The 26,722-nt window shown below is 44.5% G+C and overlaps 1 protein-coding gene across 3 annotated transcripts in view; it reads right to left on the minus strand.

Annotated features, from left to right (window-relative positions):
* C1QTNF7 (C1q and TNF related 7) overlaps positions 1-26,722 on the minus strand; it is a 92,271-nt gene that overhangs the window by 39,050 nt on the left and 26,499 nt on the right. Inside the window, exon 1 of one of the 3 annotated variants that reach the window (XM_039838161.1) lies at positions 24,537-24,739. The exons of 1 other annotated variant lie outside the window; for it this stretch is intronic. In XM_039838161.1, the coding sequence (XP_039694095.1) occupies positions 24,537-24,630 (94 nt within the window). In that variant the 5' untranslated portion in view covers positions 24,631-24,739. Of the gene's footprint in view, positions 1-24,456; positions 24,740-26,722 lie in introns of those variants that run through there. One more of the 3 variants, XM_039838164.1, reaches the window with a different exon arrangement.

A 26,722-nucleotide genomic window follows, 5' to 3' on the forward strand; every position in this document is an offset into this window, starting at 1 on the left:
ATTGGACCAGCTCAAGGGTATCCAAAGTATTCCCCAGGAGGACCTAGAGCTTTCGTTGGGGCTGAGATGGAGCGAGGTGCTGGGGAGTGAGCAAGCAGGATTCTATCTCAGTAGAATAGGCCAGCCTCCTCCTGACCATTATCATTTCACGGCCCCCTCTTATCTATCTATTATCTATCTATCCATCATCTATCTGTCTGTCTGTCTGTCTATCTATCTATCTATCTATCTATCTATCTATCTATCTATCTACCTATCATCTATCACTTTTTAGTATTTAACTCCAGACTGTTCAGATTTCACCAGCTTTTCCACTGATGTCCTCTGCCTTTTCCAGGACACAATCCAGGCTGCCAAATTAGATTTAGTGTCTTATTTGATTTTTACCTTTGATTAAAAATTTGTTCAAACCAATGGTTTCAGAACAACAACAACAACAACAACAACGACAGAATTGATATCCACTGCATGAACTGCTTGCCCGGTCTCTTCCACTTGTTTGGGCCCGAGGCGGACATTACGTATGAGGATTAACCGTGATGAAAGAGACCAAGCAAGGTCTTTGGATTCAGGCGGCGGGGCTGGTCAGACAAATCACTGAGCCTCCCTGAACTTAAGGATTCTCATCTGTAAAATGGGAGCATAATACCTAATCTGCATGTTCTGAAGATATAATGTGTTTGGCAGAAGGTGAATTTTGCCTTTCAGCTATGGTGGCCATTTCCCGGGTCCATATGGTACTATTGGCCCTGAAATGAAGGGCCACCTAGGCCACCGCATGGCTGTACCGTTGCTGTTGCCCTCCTGATACACTTGTCCCGTGCCCCATTGAGTCTTTTAAACATTTCCATGTGCCTGGAATAATATTTAACAGCAGCCTGTTCTTCTGCTCCGAGGGAAGACCCCCTGGAATCCAGTGTTTTGATCATATTCTTAACATGGGATTTAAAACATGCATCATAATTTAGTTGTTCCAAATTGGAAAAAGATTACACTATTAAAACAAGCTAATCATAGAAAAATTAAACTATATGGATAACAAAAGGAAGAAAATAAAAATCGGCTATTATCAGACCACCCAGAAATAACTTTATCACTTTAGGATCTACATCTGGAAAGATACATATTCTCTCCCTCTCTTCTTTTTCAAATTGCACTATTCTATGCATTCCTTTTTTTAAAAAAACATATCTTATTGTCATTGCTATGAATGATCGTATTTCTATATAATGAAATATAATTCTGCAATGTAATTTTAAAATTATATTACATGGTTGTATTAAAATTGTCTTAGCGAATTCCCTATTGTTGGATGGTCTGGTTGTTTTTAATTTTTGCTTTTGCCAATAACATTGAAATATGCATGCCTCTAGTGAAATGCCTCTGGTGGAGTGCGCTGTGCTCCAATTTGGAAGATGAAAGCTGGCAGCTGTGAGAGTCGTCCCACGCCCTCGTTTCCTCTCGCTTCTCCTTACAGGAACCCTGCGTTGTCTGTGCATGCATGAGTTCCTAGGTGGACTGCATGCTCCTTTGGGGGCTGTGAGCACATGCTGTTCGTCTTCGCCTTCTCCTCACTAATCTGTGGCACTGTGGGGGGCCCTCGGTGTGCTTACAGTCTCAACCTGTTACCGTGAACTTGTACCCCCACTGCCGGTTCTACTTAGATATTTGACGTTTGAGTTCTTAACTCTGATCTATACCCGCAGTCATTCAACAGAGATCTACTGAGCGCTTGTGATGTGCAAAGCACGGATCCGGAGGGGGTGGGACAGAGGGCAAATGAGACAGAAAATGGTCCTGCCCTCAGGGAGTGGCCCTGTAGAGCAGGAGGCAGACGTCGACTAAGGGAACAGATGCGGTGATCGTTTCAAATGGTGGTAAGTATTAGGAGGACTGGAAAGCGGTTAGGAGGATGGCGAATCTTGGGGAGGGGATCAGAGCAGGTTTCTCTGAGGAGGCAGCCTTCGGGTACAGATCTAAATGATGCAAAGTGTGGCCAGCGAATACGAGGGTATGAGAGGTCCCCATAGAGGAGTAGCCGTCATGAGGTTACTGTTCCTGGAGCAGCAGGGAGATGACATGGCCAGGAGAAAGCCAAGGCGAGGGCGTTAGCGACCAGCTCCGGGGGGCTACGTGGGGGTGGATCATGTTGGGTCTCAGAAGCCATGGGGAGGAGCTTAAATTTTATTTGAAGTTCAGTGGGAAGCTTTAGAAGGAAGCAAGAGAGGAACATGATCTTGGTTTTCATTTTTTTTAAAAAAATCACTCTGCTCAAATTTTATTTTAAACCCAAATTATCCAGAATGATAAACACTCAGCAAGGAGAGTGATAACTTCTCAACAGATGTTGGCTAGGAGAAAGGAACAGGGTTTTCTGAATTTTAGTTTCCAGAGCTTTCCAGCTTTCTTTTTGTGGCAGATTGTATTATGAAATCGGTATTCATTCTCTCTCTTCCCTTGCTACCAGAATTTCAATCTTGTCAGGTGACTCTATAGGCCCATTTCCCAGTCTCTTTTGCAGGTGGCCTTGGAAGGAATGTGACACAATTCTAGCCAATCAGGTATAAGAAAACATATCGTATGGAAAGCTGGAAAGGCTTTTCCTTTCTCAATGAAAGGACGCAAGCACAATTGGCACAGCCTTGACTCCTCCTCTGCCTGTGACTGCACAGAGATGATGTCTCAAAGCCCAGAGCCATTTTGCTATCATTTGATAACAAATGTGAAGATAGAAAGTAACATATTAAAAGTGACATAGTAGGAAGAGAGAAGCAGCCAGGGTCTCTAATGGCTTCTAACGAGCACCTGACCCCCTGACTTTTCGTTACATGAAAGAATAAGACCCTTACTAGTTTAAGCTGCTGTCATTCAGGCATTCTATGGACTGCAGCTGAAGCATTCCTGATACGTATGCCACTGAAGCAAAGTGGAAACTGACTCCATTAGTAATCTCATAGAATATTATGCAAATCAAAAATTCTGAACATCTCAGTGTATATTTAAATTGAAATGATTACCGGACCCAACCTGGGGAGCCTGTGTGTTGTGGACCAGGACTCATGATCTCGATGTCAGGGGTGCTACTACATTGCCACATAGTATAAGAAAGATTTCTACAGTGTTCTCCAGACATCCTTTACCTGAGAAGGGAGTCGTGCCAAAGGCTTTGGCGCAAAGATGATTGGGCTCCCTTCCTCTCTCAGACTGTTTGGTCCCCACGATCTTGGTTCCCATTAAGGACGAAATGACACCTCTATCCAGGCAGGCCTGCTCTGATTATGCCACTTTAAAGTCCCAAGTGCACATCTGAGGTCAGAGAACACACTGTTTAAGTGATTCTGGTAACTGATTCATGCAAATACCTTTGAGTCTGAGCCATTCCCTCTCCCACAGTGAAATTACTGAGGTGGGTCTCCCTGGCATAATCCCTCTAAACAGGGGTCCCCAACCCCCGGGCCCGAGGACCAGTACCGGTCTACAACCTGTTAGGAACCAGGCCGCACAGCAGGAGGTGAGCGGCGGGCAAGTGAGCAAAGCTCCATCTGGATTTGCAGCTGCTCCCCAGTGCCAGCATCACCGCCTCAGCTCTGCCTCAGATCGTCAGGTGTTAGATTCTCATAGGAACACTGGTCACTGGTGCCAGAAAGGTTGGGAACACTGTTGTAAAGTATAATCTATAACACAGGCATAGTAAGCACCTCCTATATTCTAGGCACTTAATGAAGCACTTTATAAACATTATCTTTAATCCTTATTTAATCATCGCCATGATTTGCAGACAAGAGGGATTTTTCCTGGTGAAGGTCAAGACTCAGGAAAGTTAAGTCATTTGCCCAAACTCATACAGCTAAGAAAGTGGACAAAAAGGACTCGTACTAAGAACTCCTACTCTTTAGAGCTCCCGGGGCCTCTGTGCTGTGCGACACCCTCACTTAGCTTCTCTTTGCTTCCATGGGCCACATGGGAGCAGCGGCACATAGTTTTGTTTTTTGCACCATTCAGAAGCATTTATAGTGGATTGAGGGGTGACCTCCAAAAGACATGTCCACCCAAAGCCTGTCAGTGTGACCTTATTTAGAAAGAGACATTGTGCAGATGTAATTAAGGTCAGTACCTTCAGATGAGATTGGCCTGGATTAGAGCGGTCCCGAAAGGCAATGTGTCCTTAGGGGAGGAGAGGAGAAGACACAGAGCAGAAGATGATGGGAAGATGGGTGCATCTATCAGCCAAGGGTTGCCGGCAGCCACCAGGAGCCAGGAGAGAGGCGGAGGATGGATTCTTCCTCAGAGCCTCCAGGAGGAAACCAAAGCAAGCCCAGTTCTGGTCTCCAGAGCTCTGAGAGAATAAAGTTCTGTTGCTTTAAGCATGAAGTTTGTAGTAATTTGTTATTACTACAAATTGGAAGCCACGGAAAACTAATACAACGTTACTCGTGTAAGAAGGATGAAGCAGGATGAGACCGACACTCAGGGTCTGAAATGGGAAACCCAGGGTTAGATTTATTGCTGACTCGTCAGCGAGGCGCATCCCTGAGGGCAGACTGCTGGTCATTATAGAGTTTTGGGGACACGTAGAGCTCAGGGATCGGCTAGGTAGGTGATATTAATTGCACAAGAGTGCTTACTTGGATGAGACTGTAGTGATATTTGCGAAATTGTGGCTGCTTATAATAAAATTTTCGAAAAATTCCAGAAAAGAGCAAAGAGAAAAGCAAAGCAAAACAAAACTTCCATTTCTCAGAAACCATTTTGCCAACATTGACAAACATCATCGCAGACTTTTCTCTAGGTACCCAGTTAGCCAGAAGCGTTGGTAGATGTAATTTTACAAAAATAGATTCATACTACGCTTGCTATTTTTATGAAAATCATTAAACATAAATCTACTTGAATTTACCAGAAGTGAAAGAAACCAGAATCAAACTGAGGGAATTGTTGAGCTTCGGATAAATATTTGTTCAAAATAAGAGAAACTATTTCCTGAGAGATGTTTCTAAGGTTAAAAGACAATTAAGAAAAAGAATATGAAGAGTTTGAAAATATTTCACTTCTTAAAAACTCTGTATGTTTCCACTTAATATAATATGTATTTCTGTCATGAAAGAGAAGGATTTTATGTACTTCCTTTCCCCTTCCGCTTCCGGCCTCCCGATTTTCGCTAATTACATTTTTATTTTAGAAGTGCCCGGAATTATGACATTAGTCTTCTTTTTTTGTCAACTCATTCCCACTGTTACTTAGCCTCGATTCTATGTTTAAATGTATCCAGTACTTACTGGTGACTTCTCCATTTCTGGGTGTCTAATTTTGATTTGCATTTTGTTGTGCTAGACTGTATCATCAAATATTTTTTAAGAAGGGCTTTGTGACTATAGTTCTTGAATTCTTGTATGTTTAAGAACATTTGTCTGTTCCTTTTATAGTCACGGCACAATTTGGCTGAGAACATCTTTGGGTCACCCTTTTCTCCCTTAGAATTTGGTTGATGTTATTCTGCTGTTTCTTAGTGTTGAGCGTTGGATGTAGTGATTCTTTCTCTCTGTACGAAATGAACAGGACAGTTCCCTTGAAGATCAGCATCTTCACAGTACGTATCCTGATGTTGCTACTTTTGCCTATTTTTCTTGGGATACCATGTGTGTCTTGAATTAGGTATCTCGCTTCCTCTACTTCAAGAAACTTTTTTGAATTTTCTTTAACTTTTTTCCTGTTTCTTTTTGTTCCTCTCTTCAGGGTACCAATTTGCGTTAGCCAGCCTCCTTTCCTTCAGCTGGTATTGTCTTGTCTGTAACCACTTTCATCTCATTGTTCTGTTCTATTTCATTTTGTGCAATTTCTTAAGCTTGGCCTGTGCTTTCAACAGTGTTTATGCATTTTCTGTTGCTTCTTAGTTGACTTTCATCTCTACAATTGCTTTATTTTTATCTTCCATTTATTTTCTGGGCTCTGCCAGTTTGCTTTTTAACAGATTTTCTTCGTATTTCTTTTTTGATCACACATTTCTTCTTTGAACTTTTCTCAAAAACTGTGTTGTTGATTCATTTAAGACTGGAGACTAATCTCTTTGTTCTCATGAATAGATCATTTATAATCCTTTTTTTTTTTTTTAAATCTGCCGTAGGCATTTGTTTTTCTTCCTATTTTCTCCCTTTTGCCAAAACCTAAGCTGGGGTCCTCACAGCCTGGTTTTCTCTGTGGTTTTACTCAAATTTGAATAGGTGCATCCAGCTGGTGGGCTAACCGTGCAGTCGAGGCATGAGAGACACAGTTAACTGGGCTCCAGCTTCGGCTGTCATCTCTGCCTCCTACTCAACTATGAAATGCGCCCCGCCCGCAAGGCTTTGGTCTCCAGGGGGTCAGTGTGGCCTTATGGGGTTGTCCCTCTGAAGCTCTGTTCATCCATTTTCATGCCAGACAGCTCTCCCAACCAGAGACCTTTCCTAAACAACAAACAGTGTGTCTTCCATGTTCCTCCTCATTTACTTGCCACTCCCATCCTCCCCTGCTATCAGCAGTGTGGAAACAGATTTTCATAGGGATAATTCTGGCATCCTGCGTGAGGTGCACAGCACGGGCACCCACTGGTATCTCTGGTTCTATCCCCTTCTGAGACGCCCCCTGCCACACCCCTCAGAGCTGGGCATGGCCAGGTGAATTGCTTGGGGAGCGACATGTGAACACGAGTCACATGAATCACTTATGAGCTTTCTTTCTTTTCCCTGGTGAAGGAGGACGCCTCAGGCTACGACAGCGGTGTAGCAAGCTGGTAAAGGGGGCCGGGACCCCCAGTGCCTACTCTGTTGCCCCACATCGAGCATGTATTAATAACAATATTGTAGCAACAACGGCATGTAGTGCTAATGATAACAATAAACAATGCATAAACCTTTGCTGTTTTAAGCCACTGTGATTTGAGATTCGTTTGTTACTCCTGGATAGCCTCGCCTCTTTGACTAGTACAGGACAAGAAAAGCCAACTCTTTTTGTATCAAACGTGAAGAAGCCTGGACGTTTAGGAGAGCTGGTGGGCTGGTGGGCTGGCGGGAAGGTACGCATCAGAGCAGACCGTTCCCTACCCATCCAGGACACTGACCAGCATCAGTAGCTTCCTTGAATATTGGAGGGGAAATTTTTGTAGAATCTGCAAAGTTAAGGTCTCCTATTGCAAAGGGTTTCCGATTTCTTGTGTTCACCAGGAAACAAAACAATGGAACTCAATATGTTTCTGTCTGTTTCTGCTTCTTTTCATATACCTTTTTTTTTTTTTTTTGCACCTTAGATGTCATTATGTTGTTAAACATCATACCTGAATCATTTTAGTAAACTGATCAAACCGTCATCTTGTGAGCCACTGATCCCCTCCCCGACGCAGAGCCACAGGGGCTGCTGCCTTCAGGTCCTCTGACAATTTACAGTTCATAAATGTTTTTCCTCTCTTTTTTCAATCAAATAATTTCTCCTTTTTATAGTTTTCAAAAAAATGTATGCATAAATCCTAGATGTTTTCTAAGAATAGAACCCTGCATCTTTGAATTCTCATTGGGTCTAGAGACAGTCGAAGATGCCTGAGCGCCAGCCTTTCCCCCTGGAACCCAGCATGCACATTAGCACCGCTGTGCCTCCTCCTCCCCAGAACCCGAGGCTGTGCCTCCTCCTCCCCAGAACCCAAGGATCCAGTCTTAAATCCCGGCCTTGCCTTTCTTTAGTGGCAACGGCCCCGCGAAAATGGCATAAACTTTCTGAGTTCACTTTCTCATCTGAAAATATGCGACAATAGCAATAGCAATAGACTCTGGGAAGAGCAGATGAGCTGATGTGTGAGAAAGCTCTGTGGCAATGCCTGGTCCCGAGCGAGCACTCAGCACCTAGTACGCGAGAGCACCTAGGCTTTTGCAAGTGACATATCGGTTCATTCCTTCATGTACTTAACACATATATAGTTCCCTACCGTTACGCAAGACATACATAAGGAGCTGATAGTCAAATTAAGGTAACGATTGCAATCCAGTGTCATACATGTTCTGAGATTGTAGGAGCTCACATCTGAGTGCTTACTATGTGCTCCAGCACTGGGTGAAATCTCTACATAGGCCATCTCATTTAATCTGTCCAACAACTCTGCATACATCACGTGCATCATCCTCATTCTAGAGAGAAGGAAACTGAGGCTCAGAGGCATGAAGGAACTGGCCCAAGTCGCAGAGCAGCAGAGTGGGAGCGGGCACTGCAGGCAGCGTGACCCTGAGGGCAGATGGTCCACCACTATGTATAGCACCTCTAGAGGTGCGCTCATAGGAGCTGGAGGCAGACTGCTGCCTCGGGATAGATGGTCGAACAAGGCCTTTTGGAGAAAAGGGTGTCTTAGCTTAGCCCTGAAGTTCAAGTAGGGGGTGCCCACTCCGAAGAGCCCAAGATGGGGCAAAGATGGTCAGAGAATAAAAATCCCCAAACCACAGAGTCTGCGAGGGTCAGGGTTGGAGGACAAGGCTGGAATCTGATCACGATGCTTAGATGTCAAATAAAGGAGCTCGGACAGTGATGAGAGACCAATGGCAGACGTTAAGCACGAGTCTAATACGGTTGTCTGTGGATCTCTCACCTAAGGTACTTCTCGGTACCAAAAGTGCCAGAGCCAGGTCTTATGGTTCATGACCCGTGAAACTCCTCACAACCTCACCCGTCATCCCTAAAATCTGAAGAGCAGATTCTAATTCAATTCGGATCCGACACGCGTTTTGCATTTTTTGAAAATTATAAAGTAAATATATTCGTTGTAAAAATCTTAAACAATATAGAAATACATAAAGTAAAATGTGAGTCCCTGTCCACAAATGTCCTTGACTCCCAATCCTTAAAGATTCCCACTAATCCTCCTTCCACAATTTTTTCACTCTGCACAAAGATGTGTATGTATGTATGTATGTATGTATGTATGTATGTATGTATGTATGTATCTATCTATCTATCTATCTATCTATCTATCTATCTATCTATCTATCTATATTTTAAACGGGATCCAAACATATCTCTTTTCTGTAGCATACTTTTTTGACTCGACAGTATTTGGCGACTACGGGTCTCTGCCCAGGGTTCTTTCTCCCGGACGAGCGGGTGGGACTTATTTAAGCATCCGCCCCGCGGATGTGCTTTCAGGCTGCTGCTCCTCGAGCGCTCACTCTGCAGCTGCAGTGGCTGGCGAAGCCCTGCACGGCCTGTCCTTGAGTTTCCATCTGACCTCAGCTCCTGTCATTGTCTCGTCTCCCTCGGCCCCAGCCACACTATTTCACTTACTTTCCTCACGTGTTCCAGACACATTCTAACCGCAAGGCCTTTGCACAGGACTTCGCCTCTGCCGGGAATGCTTATATTCTAGCTCTCTGCGGGCTTGCTCCCTTACTCCTTCAGGGCGCTGCTCAGACGTGACGTATCCGTGGGTCCTTTCTCCCCCGCCCCGTACAGGAAATAGGACCCTCCCTCCTTCGGCCCTGCCCGCCCCCTTACTCTCCTCTGTTTCTTCCCTAGGTGCTGTCATCATCATCCGAGGTAGGGAATGGTTATCGCTTTATTGCTTGGAAGTCCAGGTGGGTCCAGAGTCTTTGTCTCGTTTGCTGCTGTGTCCCCCGGGTCTAGAACAGGGCCTGGCACATAGTAGGCCCTCAACAAACGTGTGTTGACTGTGAAATGAGGCTGACCTCATTTCAAAGTTGAGGAATCGGGCTTAGAGAGATGACCTCCCTCGCCCCAGGTCACACTGCAAGAAAGTTACCTGGAGAGGTGGCTCTTGAGCCCACCCAGTCCTCATGGTTTCCAAGGAAACCTCTTAAAACCGTAGATGCCTGGCCCCCAGCCCGTATGTTCAGAAGCGGGACCTTTAGGTGTAGGGCCTGGGGGGTCTGCGTTTTAACGAGCTCCCAGGTGATTCTGAGAGGGGCCAGGGCTGGGAACCCTTGGCCTAGAATGTGGTCTCGCTCTCCTGGAGGGTCTGTTCCCTCCTTAGCAGCCCAGGCTGAGGCAGCTTCCTGCAGAACGGCCCGGGGGAGGAGCCTGGACGCAGCCTGGGAGGCTGTGTCTCAGGCAAGCTCACAGTCTATTTCTGGGCTTTTACTGCAATTGTTTTGATTACGTCCTCGGTGGAAGAGAGCAAGCTCCCAGGCTTTGGCATTCACCTGTTTTCCTGATTACTGTCACTCCTACACTTTTCATTTCACTCAGATTCCTCTTGGAAACTTCCTTAGTGCTTTTTTTTGGACATGGTAATTATTGCTGTTTATCAGTAGGAGATAGAGAAAGAAAATAGAGCCACAGAAAGGCAAAGCAGATTCACAAGGAACTCCTGGCTCAAATTCCTCTCCTGTTACACCCTCTGCTCTCCCTGTGGCACCTGGGAGACTCCTGGCATCGCTCCATGCTCTGAGAAGGGCGGATTGAAGTGGGCCTCCCTGGGGAGGCTGGACTGGGGGCCAGATGGACCCCCAAAAGTTCCTCAGGGTTTATAGGGTGTCGAAGGCAGGGCTGGGGCTGCTCTGCTGGATGGACGCCCATGACAGAGCTGAAGGAGCCCTGGGCTTGGGGTGAGGAGATTTGCTTCACACATGGGTCCTCGTCTGTACTGAGGGGCTAAGAGGAAGGTCGTACCTCCCGGGGGGAGGGGGTGCTGTGATGAGGAGTAAATGAGGTGATGGAAGATAAGCACTCTAGATAAACACAGATAGGGACCACGTTCCATCTCCATCTCCCGGCAAAAACATGGAGTCAAGTTTCTTATGTCTAGAGGAGTGGAGAGTTTAGGGATTTCAAGAGAAAAGGACTTAAATGCTTCCTCCTGTCTGTGGTGCATTCCTGAACTCTTCGGTTCTTTTTGTTCTGGCTAAAACGTCCTCGAACAAAGCCATTCGAATTACTGTCACCGAATGCTAAAGGAATGCCTGGTTGACTCCTGTTTAAAGTGAATCCAGGTTAAGGCTCTGGATACTCATGATGCTTTCTCTCCTCCCTGCTTCCTTCTCTGTCTCCTTACCTCCCTCCCTGCTCACCTGTATTTATGAGGTTCTTGTTGCAACAGTCAATGTAATTGTTTTATATCTATCTATCTATCTATCTATCTATCTATCTATCTATCTATCATCTATCTATCTATCTATATCTGTCTCTCGTCTGTCTGTCATCATCTGTCTGTCTACATCTGTCTATTCTATCTCTATCATCTGTCTGTCTTGAATATTTTGGTTCCATTTTTACATCCTTCTTGTTCCTTTAGGCATCTGGTTTTTAATCCAGACAAAAAGTGGGGATAAAAATATCTACACATCCAGATGATTTTGAGGCCCAATCACAATCGTTAATACTTATGGAACATTTAGTATGTGCCCAGTGCTTACCCCGTATTAGCGCATTTAATGCTCACGATCATCCTTTGAGGCAGGTAATACTATTATCTCACTTTACAGGTGAGGAAAACGAGACAGTGAGACGTTAGGCAACTTGCCCTAAATCACACAACTAGTAAGAAACCATCTATAACTCTTACTAGTGTTATTTCAATTCAGTCTTAGCAGATAGGAATTTGGAATATACAAAGGATCATCTGCATCGACTATGTTTAAAAAACAGAACAAATCTCTTTACAGGTGCATAACTCCTTGGTTCCCCTTAGCAGCACAAACTCAAGCCCCACCTTAATAATAAAGCTATCATCATATTATATTTGAATATAATGTTTACTATGTAAAAGGCACATTTGCATATATCTCATTTGATTTCTTAATAACATTTGTTGCAGCTATGAAACACAGTAAGCGTTGTTATTCACCCCTCTATAGAGGTAAGGGACCTGAGCTTTGAAGTTAGGACAGGACACCGGATGGAAGTCTCGGCTCTGCTCTGACTCGCGCTGACTTCTGGAACTGGAGCTGTGATGTTCCGGTAGAGGACTCTGACTTTTGTCGTCTACCCAATAGCTGTTCCTGCTTTCGGAAGAACCTCTCGATTTTTCCTTGGGGAAGATCTTTCCTCTCCTCACCCCTGCCCCGCCTCTCCCGGTTATTATATTGTTCCAGTCACAGTGATTCATTCAGGGGAGGGCTAGTGACTTAAATGAGTCCAGTGAAACTTAACCCTGGGACTTTTCTGCCGGGATTGGGCTCCTGGATGTAGGCCTGGAGCTGTTGATGACCCCTCTATGCCAATGCAAGGAGATACCTGACCAACAGTGAAGCCACCTCAGAGAAAAGCAGAACCAAGAGATGTGGAAAGGCAGGATTCAGACTGTGTACCTGGAGTACCTGGATCCAGCAGAACCTGAAGCCAGAAGGTCTACTCCACACTTTAGTTCTATGCATTAATAAATTCTGCCCACCATGCCACCCCATTTTTGCTTTGAGTTGGGTGTTCTGCCACTGGTTTTTTTTTTTTCTATTTTCATTAGAATTCTGGGCACTAATTAGGTGCCCACAAATATTTGTCAGTTCATTAATCGTGAATTTAATGAAACATGGGATAGTTATTGGGAATTTTGAATTATTACTTAAAAACCCTTGCACACTGGATAAATATTTCCTTTCTTAAAACATCCAGGGAAATTTGGAATAACTTTTCTTTGGGGTTCTTTCCAACTTAGTTTATTTCCCACTGAGACCAACTATAATTCACATGGTTTTGCATCAGAGAGAGTCATGTTTTATTTTTAGCACTGTTTGCTAAAATTCTCTACTAGGAATTTTTATCACTTAAGCGTAAACATCCAATCTGTCTGAAATGCAAAGTGGACCACCTTATTCCTCTCTCTGTAATGCCTCATGAACTCTTCCTTGCTTACAGAAGGAAGTCCCAGCCGTAGATCTATAGGTCTTAGGGAGTAACCTGAAGTCATGCTCAGTTTTACATATCAAATTGGCTAGGATTCAGTCCCCAGTTTTTCACCAAACATTCTTCTAGGTTTTGCTAAGATATTACATAGATGTGATTGAAATGTATACCTGGATGACTTCAAGTCAGGGAGATTTTTCTAGATAATCTATGTGGATATGGTTTAATCCGTTCACAGGTCTCGGCAGAGCTGAGGCTTCCCTAATAAAGAAGGCATCCCACCACGGTGCCTCAGAGTTCTAGTCTGCCCTTCCCAGGGATGTCCCCTGCAGACCCCATACCCGCTAGGCGGTCTTCACCATGGCACATCCAGGTCCTAGCAATACATCTCTCAATACGTACAATCTCCCACCTTCTGTTTCTCTGGGTCAGCACCGACACGCACAACTGGCCACTCTCTAACTCCCTGAAACCACGGGCAGAATGAAGGTAGAAACCGCAGGCAGAATGAAGTGGGCCGAGGCGGGAACGGAAGTGACATGATACTCTTCGCAGTTCCTCAAGGCCCCGTCACAGCGCAAAGACTAAGAACCGCGGTCTGGTGGATAAAGGCCGAAATCGTCAACGTGATGCACAGGTGTCCATAACCCGCCCCGGTGACCGCCCCAGCCTCGTTTCCTACCTCCTCAGCCTTCTCACATTTTATAATCCAAGGTTATCAATGCACCTGGGTCTCTCAAGATACGTTCATGAAAATCTTTATGGGGAGCAAGGAAGGCACCCTAGAACTTGCTGGGTGCTCCCGATTAGGCTTCTCACTCCCCTGCCTCCCAGCCTCCAAGGGCTCATCACGGTCTTACAGACCCCGCCTCGCCTTCCTCCCACTTACAGCCTCGCCACTGCCCTCTGCCTTGAGATTGAGGGCAGTGTCATCACCCTCAATCCCAGGTCATGTCCTCCAAGCTCCCAGGTCCTTGTTCATCCCATGGACTCTCTTCTCTATGGCCCCTTTCCTGACCCACGTCCCACCCCTTCCCAACTCTGGTGTCTCATAGAACTCAAGGTCAGTTATCAGCAAAGTCCTCTGTATCCTCTGTTCTGAATGTTCTTTCACCTTCTTATTCAGACTGAAGCCTGGCTGTCCCCCGAGGACCTCTCGGTCCTTGCAGGCCACTCAAGTGGTGGTCCTGCTCAGTCTCTGGGGATATCACTCTGGTTGCCAGGAAAGGCAGGTCCAGGGAAAACCAGAACAAAAAGAACAGCTTTTTTTTTTCTTTGGCTTCCAGGTCTGCTTTTGAACCCAACAGTCTGGAATTTGAGCTTTCTGGCTGGTGAAATAAAGTGCCACAAATAGAAATGTTGTTAGTCAAATCGATTACACTTTATGACTGTGCCGCGATGGAGTCTGTCTGTCCTCATGCTGAGCGGCGTAATGTAAAATATAAGCTGTAAAGTGGATTGTTGTCTAACTTTTCATGTACGCTCCTTTTATTCTGGCTTGTGACTTCTTTATCATGCGAGCCCGCTATTGTTGTTGACACAATAAGAGACCTAGCAAGGCTACTGAGAGCAAGCAGCGATGACGTGAGCCACCTAGCCTTGCCTCCCCATCGTTCGCTTTCCAAGCAGCAGCCAGAGGGGTCTTTCAGAATTAAAATCAGAACCCGTCAGTCATTCTGTCACTCAAAACCCTGCGTGAACTTCCCGCCTCCCTGAGATAAAGCTCAGAGCCCTTGCAAGGCCCGAGATGCCCTTGATACCTACTTGCTTCCGATGTCACACCTCTGCCTCATGCGTTCATTCCAGCCACCTGGCATCCATCAACCTTGTCCAGAACACTCTTCCCCCAGGTGCCGCTGTGGCTCATTCCTCTCTACCTTCAAATGCTTGCTCAAAGGTCGGCTTTCCACGGCCCTGTCCTTCTCTGACCCTCTTGTCTAAAGCAGCCTCTGCTCCACTGCTGTCCCACCTCCTTCCTCATGGTCCTTTGTCACCTCCCGATACCACATCCGTGTGCTGTTTTTGTTTGTCCGTCTATCTCTAATATAAGGGCCTGAAATATAAGGACCTGGCAGGGGAGAGTTTGTCTGTTCTGATCACAGCTCTGTCCCAAGTGCCTAGAACAGTGCCAGGCAATTTGTGGGTATTTCATCCTGCCTCGTGATGACTATACTGGTCTTGTGGGTGACCGGAAATCCTAAGAGACAAGTCGAAGAGACCAGTACGTACAAGAGATGAGAGAGAGAGACGGGAGTGTGGGGGGAGAGAGAGAATGAGCAAGAACCAGCGTTCAAGAAATCTCACACTCCAAAGCACTGGCTGAACTTGGCCCTGGTCCATCCATATTTGTCCTCCGCTCCACTGTGTCAGAATGAGGGGTGCTGGGGTACGGGCAAGAAGAGGCCTAAGCTTCCTCCAGAGGCTACTACCTGCTGTGGTCTGTCTGCCAGCTGCCCGCAAATCTGAGTCTTAAACCTCCCCAAACCGACCCTTCTGATTTCAAATAATCAAAGGAAGACAGCTTAAATCTGAAACATTTGGAAGCTAAGATTCTGATTTAGCTCAGGAAAGCTGACGGTTATTAAAATTTTCAAAGGCCAAACGTGCAAATGGTCCATGTTTTAGATTATCTCTCTAACATTTGTCATGTCTGGAACCATTTTTACAACACTGAAATCAAAAACTCTAAGAGTTCACTGTTCTTCCTACACACACCTCTTTGCTGGCAAGGCTCTGGAACATTCTCCAGGCTCGCGGGTCACGGAAAGAGAATATGTGTGGTCAGAGGGCTTCTCTGACAGTCTGCACCTGGACCAAGTCATTTTCAAAACTGGGATGAGTTTAGAGAGGTCATTATAGTTCAAATAAAAATTTCAAGAAGGTTCATGTGTTTCACTTAAAATGCAAAATATATGGGTGGTGTCATGGTGGCTAATTTTCTATGAGCTCTTTTGGAGATAAGCATTTGACATAAATTTCAATCTGTCAAGGGGGAAAGAAGTGACTATAATTTTTTCTAATGGTTACTCTGTGACAAGAACTGGGCTGGGTGCTTGCACACACATTTAATCAGCTCCCTGTTCTTAAGCAATGCCCCAGTTCCAATCTCCAGAGAAAAACAGAAAGCATCAGCATGATCCACTCAATTTCCCTCCTGTCCTTAATTTATTCACATTTCCACCCATCCTCACTTGCTCCCTTTCTGTCTCAGTGGACATAGGTGTATCAGAACCCACGCTCCTTCAAGGCCAAGCCCTTTCCCGGGGATGGCTGTTTGGACCCACCTCTTGACCCTCCTGGATTACCTGACCGATTGCTGGCTCATTGCCCTCAACTTATACACATGTTTATGTCTCTCCCATCCTGAAATAACCTTGACTTGGCACCCTCGACCCACCTCTAACCGCCATGCATCTCTGCACTCCCAAGAAAAGTGGACATGATAGCTTAAGGCATCTTGCAGAACCAGTAAAGGGTGAAGAAGGCAAATCAGCTCTTTCCAAGGGTGCTTCACCAGCCACTATCTGACAGCATTCAGGTGAGCCTGACCATTCTGTGCTGGGGAGTAGGAGGTCATAACTATTTCCAAGCTGTGTGAACTTGAAGGGACAAAGTTTTAGATAGATGGACTAAATTGCATTGGTTTCTACAGTGTCCCATCCAAGGCCAACTAGAAGATAGAGGTTGACCTTAAAGGCGAGAGGTGTGGGGGATGCGTATGCACAAGTATCCAAATGGGAAGGGGAATATATAAGGATGGTGGAAGGTATAAACTGTTTCTATTCTCAGGCCAGTGGCTAGTTTTAAGACTGTATAAAGAGAATTGTTAATGTCAGATGCTATCAGGAATTTTTCCAGGAAAAATTTTCAGGAAGATGTTTCCAATAAAGACTTGAGTCTCTGGGAATAGCACAACTACATTGGGGCCAGGTGACTCAGGATGGGGAGGTGGCCCAGAACTTAGAAACGCTCTGACTGCTTGAAGGTGATCGACTTCAGGGAAGACAGGGATGACGTCCTTTATATGTTAGCATTCTCAAGATGGTCATCATTAAGGTCCATGATTTGCATAGAGGATGGTGATTCAGATCATGATTTACATGGTGACTGTTGCATAGAAATTTGCAAACACGTGCAGGTACTTCATAGAAACACTTGGGAGAGCTCAGTGAGAGGAGAGAGCATGACATTGGACCGTTGACTTTTGGGGATCCTTTTCAGCATGACCAGACTGGTGAGGCCAGGGGGCTGAAATGCAATCTCTGGAAAGGCAGGAATTTTTGTGTTTGGATCACTCTTCGCCCAATAAATAAATATATATTCAATGACCGTGAGATCAATGTGGCTGCATTCAGGCTAGAAAAAGGTGGTCAGCCTGCAGAAAACTGAATATTTAGTCTGAACAGCTAGAATTGGAGAGACTCCAGGAAGAGTCGGCTAAATTCAGACTAAGGGTATGGAAGAAAGAGTGAAGGAAGAACATTAGCTTCCTGTCAAGAAAGTTTGACTGTGCAAATAAAGTGCGAATTCAGATGGAAATCTGAGAAGGTTATGGGATTCATTATGTGCTATGATGTGGTACAAACTATCCTCTAATCAATGGGAAAAACCAAAGTAGGCTTGAGTATATCATGCATTATTTTGAATGGCTTATCTAGTACATTATCTCAGTGATCTTCATATCAATAAGGTGAGACGGTGGGGGGGAGGGGACGGGGGGCACAGATATGCTCATTTCTTTTTCCAGGTAAGGATAGAGACAAGGTTTAAGAGCCTGCTAAAGGTCACAGAATTCACATGTGAACAAAAACTCGGGACTTTGCATTATATTGTATCGTTTTTTTTCATCTTACCATTGTGCAGAAATGAGATTTTGGCTGATGGATAAATTTGGACTCTGAAAATCTGTGGACTCTTTTTGGTTTGTTTTGTTTCTTCTTTTAAATTCTGCAATGGTGACTATGAGGTGGTAAGCTTTCAACATCCATCTTTGACTGGAAAGGTCAGAGTGATGTGGAGAGATAATTAAAATGGAAAGAAACCCAATTTAAAATTTGGCTTCGCAGGTTAAGATGAGGATAACACATTGACACAGCTGAAGTCTCTGTGTAGGCTTTATTTCACAGCTTAACAACACAGAACGAATTGCACAAATTCTAGGAATTATATCCCTTGGTAACAAACACTGAAGTCACTTGATAAAATGTCACCAAATGGCTCTGTTGAGTCTGTTTTGTAACAAGTCACAAGCAGATGGCACTTTGAAGCATACAATGCAGTTTGGAAAACAAAATCGCTTAGACATTTTTGTCTGGTTTGCTAAGATAATGTGCCGAATCCCAAAATGAAAGCTTCTTGGCGTGCACCAATAGAGGAAGGCTACACACCATTCAGAGGATTTGTTCTAATTTCTCTCTTTCTTTTTTTCTGAAATCAAAGAGTTGATTCTTCAGCTGTCAGCTCTGGCTGAGTTGGGTTTCATGAAGGTTTATGTACTTACTAAGTAAAAGATGCAAAGCAAGAGAGAAAAGAACTAGAATTTCTTGAATACCTATTATGTGTCAGACCCTTTACACGATATTTAATTCTAAAGAAAGTCTGTGGGTACTTATCTACCTTTATTTTAAATATAAAGAAATGGAGTTCTAGAGACATCCCATACCTAATGAGGTATAGAGCTGGAATTCAGACCTTGGTCTGACATCCAGATGCATTTCTTTCCATTATTCTGTGGTACTGCAGGTAGAATGCTGTCTCTACCTACCCCTTATTACTTGCTTTAAAAATATTTTTATACCCACAATTAAGTATCAAAATAGATGTAGCTAGAAATGTTTATGTAAAATCGTCTTATGTATGTACCAAATTCCAAATTTATTGCTTTTAGATAGAAATTTATGGCCTATTTGGACAAGTACTGTAGATTGACTCACTCGAAATCCATCTTAATCCACGTCTCCCCTGCCTTTCGCTGTGCGAAAGACTGGAAAGCAGAGTATACGAACTTCCAGGTTCCTTTGCAGCTAGGGGTGGCCACGTGACACAGGTTGGCCAATAAGGTGCACACAGAAAGTCCAAGAAAAAGGCTTCCCTTCCCAAGTAAAAAGGCAAAGTTTGACAAGGAGTAGCCTTTTGCCTTCCTGCCTGGAATAGTAATTGAACACCTGGAGGTACAGCAGCTGTTTGGCATCAGAAGGATGAAAGCGACATGCTAATGAAGCAGGAAGATAGAATAAGCCTTGTTTCTTGGTGGCATCTTTGAACAGTTACACCATTTTTGGGTCACCTACCGCTGGGCTTCTTCTTATGTGAGATAAAGAAACCCCTCACCTGTGGAAGGAACTAGGCTTTCTGGTACAGACAAATGCAATTCTAACTGATACACACGATAGCCAGAATTTTAAAAGACATTTCTATTTCCTAACAGCATTCCATTTTTATGTTGTTTTGGTCCCAGTTTGTAGTTCTGAAACATTGGAAGCACAGCCATCAAATTAGATAATAGATTCGTTGGAACGGTGTTCATCTGTTTGGGCACAAACTGGAACGGACTTGGGTCCCCACCCTGGCTGTGGAAAAAATGGCCAGCGAGCTTGTGATCTGAGTGACTGTGGTTCCTCCAGAAAGTCTGGACATCATTTCAGCATGAAGTTGGGGAGGGAGAGCAGGATGGCTGGACTCGACACGTCACCACCATTTTGCCTTGCCTGGAGGTAGACTTGGCCTTTGGTTGGAAAAACTACAGGAACTTGAGGAATCATTTTGTCTATCTTTTCACCTTGGGGAAAGAGCAAACTGAAGTCATATGGGATAACTAGACACATGCAGTAACTTCTCTGGTGTTAATAGACCTCCAAAGAAGACAATTTCTCAGCCACTTCCGTCAGGAGGCCATCTTAATTTAAAAATCTTACAGTAGATTCTTCTTTTTTAACTTAAGCAGACTGTGAATTGAATGTGAAAAAGGGAGAAAGGCCCATTATCTTTCTAAGGCAGAGTGGTAGAGTGGAACATTAGTGGGTTGTGGAGTATGGCAGTCCTGGGTCCACGTGGCAGTCCTGCCACTTCTTAGCTAGAGAGCTTCATTGTTACTTAACTGCACCGAGCCTCAGCTGCCCATTTGTGAAATAAACAGAGTAATGGCCACACTGCACTGGGGTTGTAGTGAAGAGCTAATGTCTGTAAAATGCTGGGAATATGATTTGCCATAAAAGTAGGTGCCCAAGAGCAGTTCACTCCCCACTGGGCATCAGCTCACCACCATTCTCTCTAGAGCCCCAAGGAGCAGCATCAGATTGCCCCCTGACTCTCTCTCCTATGGGTTAATTACCTCCAGTATTTTAATCTCATCCTCTTTGCTCTGATTTTTCGGTCCTTGGATCTCAGCTTTGGACCTTGTTTGCCAAACAATTTTTAACAACATGTTTGCGATTTGGACAGATCTCGTTTTTATAAATTAAGCAAAAAAAAAAAAAAAAAAAATCGGTATCTGAAAATCGAAAACATCGACCTGTATGTTTTATGTTGCAGTGCACGCAGAATTCTCGATTTAGGTTGTGCATCTGTAATTGAGGTTTACACTATGGCGATGAAGGCAAAATGGAGGAATAAGACAATTATCTGGATTGTTACAGCCAAGAATATTCTGACCACAAATATTTGGCTGATTGAGAGGCAAAGATTCCCGTGGTACAAGTTATCTGCATTATGACCTTCACATTGGATATATGCTGTCTCAGACCCAAGAGAGATCTGCTGCACCATTTTAAGAAAGGAAACATTTCAGACCATGGATTGTTTTTTAAAGCCATACACATGACTCCTGGCTAATAAAATGTTGGATCGACTGACTTCTGGCAGCTTTGCCTCTTGGCTCCACTAACATATGTACAATTTCAGACTCAAAGCCACACATGAAGTCATTTGAAGCTGCACAGCTCATCCCTAAACATCTGTCGTGCAATGGTTCTCGTCTTCTCCAATGTAATCCCTAGAAATTGTGATGTTTTGAGCTTTTTTTTAAAAAGAATTATTAATTAATCGTCATTGGCTTAGGACATACTAATTTATCTTTGATGAGGGAGAACATTTTGAAAAAATCCGGAAAATAGAATATAAGAATGATATAACTTTAATATAGTTTGGTTCAGAGATTTTTTTCCCCTTCTTTTCATACAATTACTCATGGCATATGATGCTAAGCCAAGGAAAGAAAAAATGACAGTTTGGGGGGTAGAAGAAGCCCCATAGATTTATTCCAGCTCTGTAGTTTTGAGGTGATGAAACTAAAGCCTAAAGACTTTCAATGGCTTGTCTAGGGACACATGGTTAGTGACTTAACCATGGCTTTTGTGGTTTTCTTATGACTCAAGTTTGTGCTAAAACTACTTCCTCAGTGAGGTGGTCCCTCACCCCCTTAGCTACAGAAGTATCCCGTCCCCACACCTGCCAGTCACTCTATCTCATTACCATATTTTATTGGTTCAAGGCACTTATCAGTCTCCAAAGTTACATTCTGGTTTATGATTCTGTTGTCTGCCCCTCTAAAGGCCTGAAGGCATGGACTTTGGCTCTTGTTCACTGCTATCTCTAGAATGATGCTTGGCACATCGTAGGTGATCAATAAATATTTGCGGATTGAATGCTGAGTTGTCTGTGTCTGTCACATACGCTTGAGAAGTAAGCAACGCACTCGAAGTCTTGCAGTTAGAAAGTGGTGAAGCCAGAATTCAAAGCAAGGGATATTTCAGTTCAAATCCTGACATTTGACACCAAAAGAAATTATTCCCAACGTTCGATGGATCCTATTCCACCACATCCTCCGTGACCTCTTTCCAAGGCATCTAGAGTTCCCAGTACGTGTTCTGGCATTCTCCCGTTGGCCTGCCTCTATCTGTGTTGCAGGTCTTCAGATAAATCGATCTGATTATATTTTATTCAGCACAGTAAACACTCTGCATTGCTGGTTTCTCTCTGTAAAGTTTATTGAGTAAATTTCTCATGTTATAGATATCACTCATGTTATTCTAACATAGTGAGGAATTCTACGGAATTGTACTTATTATAATAAAAGACTTCAAAGGGAAGGAAATCTACCATCTGCTGATCTTTGAAGCTTGATGCAAACGGGTCGATGAAGACAGAAAGTTCAGATGGTCACGGGGCTTAGAAAGTGACATGTACCGAAGGATGAGGAAACCACTGAGATTTAAACAAGACAGTAAATGACTCTGAAATTGTGTCGATGCTGCCCACAGGGTAATCCAAACATTTGGGAGAAAATGCCCAATCTCTTGTTCTTAACACAGTTTTCACCTTCTTCGGGTGACAGTCATTTGGGATACTGCAGTCCAATTTTTCCAGATTGCAGAGCAGGCTAAGGAGAGCAACTGTCAAACTTCGATGCACATCCAAATCCTCCGCTTTGATACCTACTTTAATCAATGAAGCACAGTGCCCGGCCCAGAGAGAGGGCCTAACTGACAGTGAGCATCACTAGCCTTTGCTGGCTCCCTCTGCCCTGTGGCAGGCAGTCTGAACCTGACCCTTTCAAGAGCATGGGCTCGTGAAGAGAACGCCAAACGTGGGTCTTGAGAACCTGTGCTCAGCTCCCAGCATTGCTAATTTCTAGGTGTGTGACTTTGCTGAGGTACATCACATCTTCGGTTTCCTTGTGCGAAATCTTCATGGCCGCTGGTCAATGACATTTACCCAGAAGGCCATTGTGAGAATGAGGTCAAGAGATGCGTGTAAACAACCCAACAGCATAAGGGGAGGAGGCGATAGTTGAAAATGTGGGCTTTCTCTGTGATGATAAAGCCAGATCTTTTACTTCCAAATGTCACCCTGCTAGCAATCACCTGCATGGCCCTGAGAAAGTTACCTGGTTATCTCTAGCCTCAGTTTCTCATATATGAGAGAGACAAAAACAACCTTTTACCTACATTAACTTTCAAGCTTCACACGAATCCTGCTGTTATTGACTTTCTATAGTAGTAAGGAAACTGAGGGACAGAAGAGCTAAGTAACCAATCCTGACCCACACGGAGGCCCATCTGGGACACGTCCCCAGGTGTTCTGGTTGCAGGCCACCTCTGCTTAACAGTGAGCTGCCTGCTCTGAAGACCCCATGAGACACGGCAAGTAGAGGACCAAGCACGTGGCCAATGCTCAGTAATGTTTCCTAATACCTGATGTCGCAAACACACGTTTGTCCATTTTATGATCCATGGCACCACGTGCCCAGCGCCAGGGCCCAGACTCCTCTGGTTATGGCCCACGTACAAGAAGACCCGCCTGAGCCACACGAACCACAAATTACTTAGACTGGGAGGGGAGCATCGTCTCGCGTTTGCGTTTTATTTATTGCATTCGGCACGTTAGGCACGTGCTACATATTTGCTAAGTAATAGCGAAAGGTTAGAGATCGCCTGAGACTAAAAGCAGAGACGAGTTGCTTAGTGGAGGCCTACAGCCTGGGATGAATTCCTAGAAACAAACCCTCTGTCTCACCAGGAGCCGTCCGACCCTTAGAAGCGCCTTGCACGTGGGCCGACTGTCACAAACGTATCAGGAACAAGACCCGCCTTGTCCTCATGGGACATTGGAGTGAGAACCAGAATTATTCAAAGAGTAGAAAGGAAGTCAAATATCCACTGGAACGAAGGGCACATATTCTCGTCACTTTGGGAGCTTTCTAGGGAGTCAGAAGAACACAACCGAGGCCAAGGAGGCGAGACTTTCTTATTCAAATCAAGAACCAGGACACGTCGGGAAAGACACAGATGATGGGCAGAAGGTGGGACCTTGGGACCGAGTTCCCTGAAGACATAGGGTTCTTGATGAGGGATCCTGGGAAAAAGGATACACGAGTTCCTGGGGAAGATTTCGTGTCTCACAGAACAAAGCTTGATGGAAACGAAATCATTTCCTTTAAATTAGCTATATTTCTACATGTACTTTCCAGTCCTTAGCCACAGTCTGATTTAAAATACTTGTGAAAGAAACGTTCCCTAGTACAGTGCATTATTTATGAAATTACGTAATCCATTCATATAATTACTATTAATATAAACCCATAGTTTTACAGCCCAGGTGTTGACATTCCTACATTGCCATGAATTCATTATCACCCCCACAGCCGTGCTGAGTGGTGAGCACATTTGTTTAATAAAATAAACAGTAACTAAATCAGCACCCTTAACCAAAAATAAATTGAGCACAAGATTCGTACTATTACACGGAAATCTCCATAGGATAGTACGAGTTTTAAAGTTCCCTTCTCCTCTATTAAAATTCTGCAGTGTATCAAAAGGAAGAAAACACCTTACACTTGAATTATGGAGGCACAGACTTGATGACAATTCTGTTTTTCTGGGTGAGGCTACGGAGCCACTTCTATTTACTCCCGCTAGTGTCCCTGTCAGCCCCACACTCTCTTGAATGTAGATTTATAGCCATTAAGGAGCATAATTGCCAAGTCAAGGGCTGTTTTCAAAACGAACCCTTCCCAGGCAAAGCCGATTCTGAAGGCTTTCACTTTCTCTCTTCTGCTCGGCAGACGCCTCCCCAGAGGAGATGTTTCATTGAGTCAGCCCCAGTCAGTAAACACCCCCAAACCTCAGAGAAGAACAGAAAAAGAGCAACACTAACCTGAGCCAAAAGACTCATCTCTGGGAGAAAGAAAGCCTGAAGAAATTCACTTCAATCAGGGCAGCAGGCTGTTTACTTACGTTGCTCGCTAGACCTTCCAACAGCTGGAGTCCTTGAACAGCTGTGGAGCCTTCGCTCGAAATCCCGTTCCCTTTGGCAGCGAGGCATGCTCATGACTCTTTGGGGCTTCAGATTGATAAGTAATTTCCTGATTTGTTTCAAAGGAGTTCTCCCAGGCTTCGAGCAGTGGCAGGGAGAAAGGGAGCAGACAAGCCCCCACGACATGAAATGCAGCTGTGGCCCACACAGACCTATTGGTTTGATAGCGTCCCAAAAAAGTATTTGTGACCTCACGAACAAAAATAAATGTCCTCTTCTATCTGTTGGCTTACTCCCAGAATCATATTTGGGAAAGAGCGCATAGGGTCTGGACAATATTCGTTGTAATAATGTAAAATTCGAGTTGAATGCCTTCTCATTTTTCTTGCAGGGGGAAGTCGGGGGACCTTTGGTCTTCAAGGCATGTTGTGATTGCTTTCGTACCGGCCACTTTCAAGAGTATTCTTAGAGCCCCTGCAGCTCAGCCTCTTCAGCTTACCGTGAAAGGACAAAACACCTAGGATTACACGCCTCGACCAGACCACACGAGGTCTGAGTGGAGGGATGCTGACCAAAGCGCCTCCTGGCTGTCAATCCAGACTTCTGTCCCCTACGGGGAGGTGGAGATAGTTGCAGAGGCTTGACATCTGACTCTCAACCTGTAGGACACATGTCTAGACAAAGTCCTTAATGTTTCAGTTCTCACAGCAGCAAAATGGGGATCGTAATAATAGTTACTCTTCCTTAGTCAACTAGTACAGTGATCGCTGTGAAGGAGCTTCCTCCAGGACCAAAGCAATCCTGTCATGTGAAGGCATTTTTTTTCCCAATACGTTCCATTTTACATGCTTCTCTTTTCCTTTTGATTCTCATATTGCATTTCATGTTATTTCCTGTGCTGCAAGAAACCATCAAGTGACTTTTGGGGAAAAAGGAGACTATCAATCCGGGAATGGGATAGGACATGGAAAAAACTTTGACCTTGGAAAACCAGGTCTAGATCAGATGAAAAGGCGTGTTTTGACATTTGCCGTGGAGAAGACACTGGCTCTGGAATCAAAAAACAAGGCTTAACACTGCCTCTAACACTTACCAGCTGCAGGAGCCCTGCGTAAACATCCCAAACCACAGTTTCCTCATGGGGACGAAATCCCAGCCCGCTGCGCCTCCTTGTTTTGCTGGGGTGACATTCCAGCGAGGTCTTTATTGAGACAGCGCTTCTCAACACTGGCAGGCTTTGAAATTGCAAAGTGGCATTTTCCAGCATGCGGCACGGCATTTCATACAGAAAACGCTGTCGATGGGATGTGCCATCCGTGACATCAGCTCATGTCCCTGAGTGTCGAGGCTCGGGATTCTGGGCCTTTTTCTTCTCCTTTTAAGGAGCATATTTCACTTTTCTTCACTTGTCATCTCATCTCTTGGCACTTGTCCCCCGTGTTGGCCACTACTGGTTTTCTTTCCCAGTGTCTTTCCGTTTAAGTGTCCTTCCGTTAATTCCCCATGCAACGGTGGGGATGAAGACAGAAAGAAAACGTTTGCTCAGCCACATAGAAAAGCATCCGCAGAGTGTTGACCCGGACGGGGCTGTCTTTATGTCGGAAGCGGCCGCAACCAAACGCACAAGGAATCGCGATCAGCCTCATTTTTGAAAATACTCAAGCCCCAAGTCCAGCTCCTATTTAATTATTCCATTCACTTCCTTTGCCCTTTTATAAATTCATTTCTTAAATATCACTGCAGTTAGGATTTGCGCTCTAGCATCTAGAAGAGCAATTTTCTCATGAGCCTTGTCTTAGTCGGCTTGAGCCGCCATGACAAAATATCACAGGCTGGTGGCTTAAACAGTGGAATTCATCTTTCTCTCAGTTCCAGGCACTGGTAGTGTGAGATTAGGGTAAGGTTCCGGTGAGAGCCCTTCCCTGGTTTGTAGATGGCCACCTCTTGCTGTGTCGTCAAGTGACAGAGACAAGGAGAAATCTCTCTTCCTCTTCTTATAAGGCCACAGTGTTTTTGGATTAGGGCCCCCACCCTTATGACTTCATTCACCTGATTACCTCCTAAAGATCTTATCTCCAGATATAGTCACATTGGGGGTTAGGGTTTCAATATATGATTTTTTTTTTTTTTTTTTTTGCGGGGGTAGGGGGACACAGATTAGTCTATT

Source organism: Pteropus medius, unplaced genomic scaffold (assembly GCF_902729225.1).
Source record: "Pteropus medius unplaced genomic scaffold, Ma_sr-lr_union100, whole genome shotgun sequence".
Taxonomy (NCBI): Eukaryota; Metazoa; Chordata; class Mammalia; order Chiroptera; family Pteropodidae; genus Pteropus; species Pteropus medius.